We start from the raw sequence: 7,151 nt of genomic DNA on the forward strand, positions 1-7,151 counted from the left end.
GAGAATGTCATGGGCTGCTTTCCAGACACGCCCAATGACCCCTTGGCCGCCCCCATGGCGGCCTAGTAAGCCTCAATGCCTAGCGCCATGGTCGGCCCCGTGGTCTTGGCTGCGCCAAGTGACAAGCGCGCATACGCCTCTGTCGCCCCACCGATGCCTCTCGCCAGCGCCCAAGGGCTGGCCAATGACAACAGCGCCGCGCTTCCTGACAATGCCGCACGCGCAGATCCTAATGCCTCGCCAGCGCCCAGCTGCAGGCCCATTCTAGCAGCGCCTCGCGCACAGACCCTGATGCCTAGCACCAGCGCCCAGCCTCAGGCCAGCACATCAAGTGTCGCACGCGCCCACAGCAACGCGCGCGCAGACCCTGACCCGCAAGACAAAGTTGCTGCCATCGGACTTAGTTTTACCTTGTAATAATCTAAGTCCTTTTCATTGTAATCATAGGCTAGTTTTCATCATTTTCATTTCAGTGTGCTTCTACAGCTTTATTAGGACTAGTCATGTAATGTTGGTTTATTTTTTTAAGCATTATTAAGGGGGACCAAACAATCAAACATTTCAAGCAAGCATTTTCTGGTGTCTCTCCCCCTCGACACCGCATCTTTGTAATCAACATTTTCATTCATCAATAAAATCATCATCATCATTCAAAACCCAATTCTCTCTCAGCTTCCGCAATTGCTCATGACATTGGTTTTCCCGCACGGCACTGACAATCTAGTCTAGCGTGCGGAGGGGATCTCATTGGCGGACAACAACCGCACTGACATCGGTTGCTTAGCCTTACATTGCCCTTCCAAAGAACATCAGGAAGGCGTTGCGTAACATTCTTGATCCAAGGCAGAGACTATTTGCTTGAGATGGGAATCTCCTTACTCCTTTGCCTTGTTTTTTTATTTATGGCTTTTAATGTTGCTCAAACTGTCCTTGAAAATACAAAAACTTCTACTGTAGTACAATGTGAACCTAACAATAGAACTTTTTAAATGTCAGAACTAATGAGAGGAATTAAGTTATATTCACTGCTTCCTCCGGTTCACAATAAGTGACCAGTTTCCTTTTAGCATGCCAATTAAGAAAATGCTAAATCCTATACAAAAATACTTAGTATGACTAAACTACCCTTATTAATTATTGGTCACATAGTTATAGTGAGGAGTGAGAAAACTTTTTAGGGATATGCACATAAGGGTAAAAGAGTAAAAATAAATTGAATTTTTTCTTGATTACCTAACTGGACATTTATTTTGAACCAAAAAGAAAAAGTAAACTGGTCACTTATTGTGAACCCGGGGGAGTAACAGTTATTCCCTCTGGTCCACAATAAGTGATCATTTTACCTTTGGCACATCCATTAAGGAAATAGAACTCCTTCAGAAAAAAGATGTTTTCACTAAATTCACCTTAATTAATTATTACCTTGACACATTGGAATATGTAAATAAGGGCAAATTTAGGAAAAATAAAATTAATTCCTACTTGATTATGTAAATGGACACTTATTTTAGACCAAAATAAAAAGGTAAAATGGTCACTTATTGTGAACCAGAGTAAGAGCCCGTTTGGATGTGTTTTTTTTAAGTGACTTTTAAGCATAAGCTAATAAGCTAGGAATTTTAGCTTTTGGCTTATTTTGTCATTTTAACTCAAAAACAAATGCTTAAAAGCACTTTTTTTACTTTATCCAAACACTACAAAATAACTTAAAAACTATTTTGACTTAAAATCACTTAAAATAAGTCAAATCCAAACGGGCTCTAAGTATTACACTATCAATATAGTTTCACTTGTGATAATAGGTGAATTGTCATTTTTATTAGTTTATAGTACGTGGAACTTGAACTCTTAACGAAAAATAAACGAAGGCGATACTTTATTGATGGAAGAAAACAGTCGGTTACAGTCGCCGGCCAGAAAGTTTTGGACTTGCAATCCTTCGGCCATTCATCTTGGTGGATGTGTTTCTTAGAGATAGTAAATAATTGCGTATGTGGTGAACACACTTCACCGAAAAATTATAGTATTGCGTATATGGTAAACTATTACTTATTATTAATTAGAAAAATAGACATTACACACCTTTGCATAGCAAACTAACAATTTTCGAACACCTTTTTTTAATTTTCTACTTTCGCTTAGTCTTTCACTTTTTATTCTCTCATTATTGTATGAATAGATATTTGGGATGAGAATATTAATTCGTTGAATATCGTCCACTTTAAGTACTCCGTGCTATCCACTTTTTGCTTTTTCCTTTTTATATAACAATCAATATATCAAAACCAAAACCCGTGATCGTAAACTGAGCCCCATAACATGGAAATGCACAACAAGTATTAAAATAAAGTAGGAACACTGTATCCTTTATAAGAAAGTGCAAAGGACCTTTTCCACACCATTCATCCCAAATCCTTTTAGCCCCATCATTTGGATATGGATTCCTCTGCTCTTTCATTGCTACATTGTCCTAATTCCCATAGCCTTGCATCTATTCGCATTTCCTTTTTCTACTTCATTTTAATAACATCCACTTTAATATGCTCAGCAACAGGAACACGAGACCTCGCCAGAAAATCAGAAACAAATACTTCTGAGTTCATTACGAACTCTTGTGGTACGACATTGTACTCCAAATTGTGTATTGAAACACTTTCACCTTACTCAAATTCCATCCAAACAAACCCTAAAGAATTGGCTAATGCAGCATTAACAGTGAGCCTAAAAGGGGCTAAATCAACAACAAATAAAATTTCAAAAATGTCCAAAGAGCAGGACTTGGGTCTAGCTGAAACACATGCCTTAACAGACTGTGTGGAAAACATGGAGGATTCTGTAGTTGAACTTCAGAAATCTTTGTTAGAGATGAAGAATTTGAATGGGCCTGATTTTGAAGAGAAAATGGGGAATGTAATGACTTGGGTAAGTGCTGCTTTGACAGATGAAGATACTTGTATGGATGGGTTTGAAGGAAATGGTAACATGAATGAGAAAGTTAGGGCCACTATTAGAAATTACATTGTTAATGTTGCCCAGTTAACTAGTAATGCTTTAGCTCTTACCAAAAATCTTTCATCCTCTTAGCTGATTCACCTGTGTAATTTATTCTGCTGTTTCTTTTTTCCATCTCCCATTTTGGAAAAGAAACAGGGTTCTATTGTTTTCTCTCTGTAATTTTCGCTTTCAAAATGTAGGAAAAAATAATTCATGTGACATTTCTCTTATAATGGGTAAAATTAACTTAAAGGTTTCCTGGTTTCAAAATTCATAGTAACAGGGGTGACCAAATAAATGTTAATAAAATTATGAGAGCCTTCACCAGCATTATCTGTCCACAGTCAATGTTTTCAGTCAATGGCTTATGTAGAATTTTTCCTAACCAGTATTGAAAAGTTATTTAGATAAGTAAACAAATGACCATTCAGCATTAACATGACATAATTGATGACCATCAAATTTCGTTGCGGAAAATTGTGATTTTGAGGTTTAAAAGGATCTTCTTATTACATCATAGTCATTCGAATGATATGTTTGAATTGTTAATCTTTTCTCACTATTAGTTTTTACGGAACTTAAATCAACTCATTCATTTTTGTCGATGTTGTTTCGACTCATTGGCCCTTTTTTCCGGAGTTAATTAGATAAATTTTTAGATATCAAACTTGTTCTTTGAAGCTTGGAATATGCTTTAGAAAATATCTCTGAGTTAAAATTTTGAGGTGAATTATAATTAAAATTTCAATTTGGATAAACTCGACATAATTTCATAGAACTCATCGCACGAAGGAAAATAATGGATATCCTTAAAAAATATCCAACTGAAAAGAAAAAGAAAGGAAGGAAAAGAAAAGAGTAGCAAGAGAACTTACAATGATTTTGTGGTGTGATTGATAAGTACTCATTCATCCTTAAACAGAAGTTTTGATTTTGACCATGAGTATGGAGTCGCCCCTACTAGGGAGCACTTAATTTACCCCCTAAAGTGAAACTTCCCAACGCGAATCTATTGTGACTTGAGGAAGAAGAAGATAGAGAATACAGAGATGATAGAGAGATAGAGAGAGGATGAAATGATTTTATTAAAGTGTAAAATCTAAAATACACGATACACAATAGCCCCTTTATACTTAGCTAACACTAACCTCTAAACTAACAACTAACTGATCACTTGTAATCACTTTTAACTAACTTATTAAATAATTACTAATTTACCCTTATATCATTTAACACTCCCCCTCAAGTTAGGTGGTGTAAAGATATCAAAAACACCTAACATGAAACTCAAATATGCATGCTGAACTTTACTCAATTCTTTTATGAGCAAATCTGCAGGTCGATCATTGGTAAGTATATACTTTGTATAGACTAGTCCTTGTTGGAATTTTTTCTCTTATGAAGTGACAATCGATTTCTATATGCTTGGTTCTCTCGTGATAGAATAGATTGGGAGCTATTTGAATGGATGCTTCGCTATCAATGAAAATGTCTACTGGTAGTTTAACTTCCACATCAATTTCTTTCAACATTCCCAGTAGCCATGTCAATTCTGCCACTATTGCAGCTAATCTTCTTTAGAACTTCTTGATATAGTAGTTTGCTTTTTGGACTTCCAACATACTAGAGAATTGCCCACTTTGATCAAAAAACCTATAACAGATCTCCTAGTGACGAGGCAAGCTGCCCCGTCTGCATCACAATATGCTGTGACAGTGTTGATGTATTGACTTAATAGCAGGATACCTTGTCCTGGATTGTTCTTAACATATTTTATAATTCTTAAGGAAGCTTCCATATGAGACTTCTTTGGTTGCTGAAGGAATTGACTTAGAGTTTGAACTTCATAAGCTATATCTGGTCGAGTAACAGCTAGGTACAAGAGTTTACCTATTAACCTTTGATAGCTGTCTGATCAATTGTAGGATCTTCTACTGATCTGTCATCCTTTAAAATGTGCTCATCATACTGTTTAGTTGTGAGCTTAACAAAGAACATAATATGTTCAGAGGCGGACCCAGGATTTGAGCACGACGGGGGCACCACTGTACGCTAATCACTAGCGATAAAATTCAGGGTGCAACTCTTTGAAAACTTAATGATTATGATGACTTATCATCTAAGTATAACCAAAAAAAAGTTTTAAAGAAAAAGAAAACACCAAAGAAAATTTACTGTACCAAAGAGAGAGAGAGTTCTTCGCAAAATGGGTACTATGTGAATGGAGGATGTTTGATTAAGCATGTTTCACACTTCTAACATTTTTAGTTTTTTAATAAAAAAGAGGTTAGTGATCAAAAGAACGTTCAAACTTTAAATTATCAAAAACTTAATAAAGAAATCAAGATTAAGGGTATGCTAATAGTCAAAAAACTGAAGAAGAGTCTCAAGCTCTTAGTTGTTATTGCCAAGTCAAAGTCAAAGTGATTGTTGAAGAAGGTTGTTGCAAAAGGATTTGTATTTTTCTATTTGTGGAGCGATAATTTTAAAATTGAGGCTTTTAATTTTAATGGAGGAATTTGAAAAATAAAAAGATTAATTAAGTTGACTATTACATATTAGTACTAAACTATAACTGAATTCAAAAGGAAGAAGATAAAAGTGAAAAGTAAAGCAATTTGCTATTAAGTATAAATTACTTTGTATTCATTCTAAGAACTAAAATAAAAGGGAGGAGAAAAAGCTAAGAACTAAAATAAAAGGGAGGAGAAAAAGCTGAAGAGGGTTTCGAACGTACATCTTCCAGAAAAGCAGGGACTTTAAATCCCCACAGCAACCACTTCTCCTATAAGCCTTTTTGTGCTTGGGGGCACAAGTAAAATATTTCATATCCCATATATATATATATATATATATATATATATATATATATATATATATATATATATATATATATATATATATATATACACATTATTTCTGAAGCTAACGGGGTCCCGTGACCCCTCAACCTACAATGTAGGTCCGCCTCTGTCAATTTGTGTTGTTGACGGTTCAGCTGCAGTTAATCCAACTTTTTTCTGAAGCTAACGGGGTCCCGTGACCCCTCAACCTACAATGTAGGTCCGCCTCTGTCAATTTGTGTTGTTGACGGTTCAGCTGCAGTTAATCCAACTTCTGCTATAAATGTCACACCTCCTTTTTCCGCCCCCGTGAGGGGTGAAGGAGTTTTTTTCCAATTAAAAGACAATCGAAACAGGATTTGTTTGTTTATTTCAGAGTCGCCATTTGGGAGATTTAGGGTGTCCCAAGTCACCAATTTTAATCCCGAATCGAGGAAAAGAATGACTCTGTATTACAGTCTGCGAACCAGAAATCCGGATAAGGAATTCTGTTAACCCGGGAGAAGGTGTTAGGCATTCCCGAGTTCCGTGGTTCTAGCACGGTCGCTCAACTGTTATATTCGGATTGATTATCTGATATAATACATATTATAAACTCATGTGCAAATTTTATCCCTTAGCCGCTTTTATTATTTTTATTTATTGTTATTATTTTATGGAGAATTGCAACATTGTGAAAACGTATTTCAAACCACGTCACAATCAATGCACCCGTGGTTATCGACACCTTTTGACTCCGTTGAGATTTGGATTTGGGTTACATAAATGCACACCCATATTTAAGAAAATAATTTGTTAAAGATGCGCCTAGAGCGACTAGCGTATTGTTGATTTGGGAAAGGCCGTAAAATTTCACTAGACGGCCAACTCCGATGTTCTAAATAATTAATACATACATTTGTGAGGGCCCAGCAATCTATACATTTTATTAGGCGAGGCTCATCTCATTTATTTTAAATGGACAAATCTTAAAGCGACTACATTTTTCTATTAAAATTAGTCTCTAAAATAAAGAAAGAAAATCCTAATTAATTACGAGCTTTTTTTATTTTATTTAAGAAAGCATGACATACTAATTGCTAGATTAATACAAATATTGATGAAAAGGAATTTTACTAAAAATTCAAAATTATAAATAAAAATAAAAATTCGACAACTAATATTCAAAAGAATCAAATATAGCTAGATTAAAACTCGCATTGTTATATAAAAAAAAAATTATTGAGATTAATTATTCACAACCATTTGAAACTAGATTTAACCATAATTACTAAAACTTATTAGAAAGTTTGTTAGACTTAAACGTTCTTCTAA

The 7,151-nt window shown here is 35.2% G+C and overlaps 1 protein-coding gene across 1 annotated transcript; it reads left to right on the top strand.

Moving 5' to 3' along the window:
- Positions 1-2,300: 2,300 nt before the first annotated feature.
- On the top strand, positions 2,301-3,213 carry LOC142181488 (21 kDa protein-like). The gene has a single exon (XM_075254390.1). It carries the CDS (start codon positions 2,437-2,439, stop codon positions 3,082-3,084), a length of 648 nt encoding a protein of 215 aa, XP_075110491.1. The 5' UTR covers positions 2,301-2,436; the 3' UTR covers positions 3,085-3,213.
- The last annotated feature ends 3,938 nt before the right edge of the window (positions 3,214-7,151 follow it).

The sequence above is a fragment of the Nicotiana tabacum genome, chromosome 6 (genome assembly GCF_000715075.1).
Source record: "Nicotiana tabacum cultivar K326 chromosome 6, ASM71507v2, whole genome shotgun sequence".
Taxonomy (NCBI): Eukaryota; Viridiplantae; Streptophyta; class Magnoliopsida; order Solanales; family Solanaceae; genus Nicotiana; species Nicotiana tabacum.

Excerpts from the sequence above, each read along its gene's own strand:
- LOC142181488 (XM_075254390.1), top strand. The coding sequence starts at position 2,437 with ATGGATTCCTCTGCTCTTTCATTGCTACATTGTCCTAATTCCCATAGC.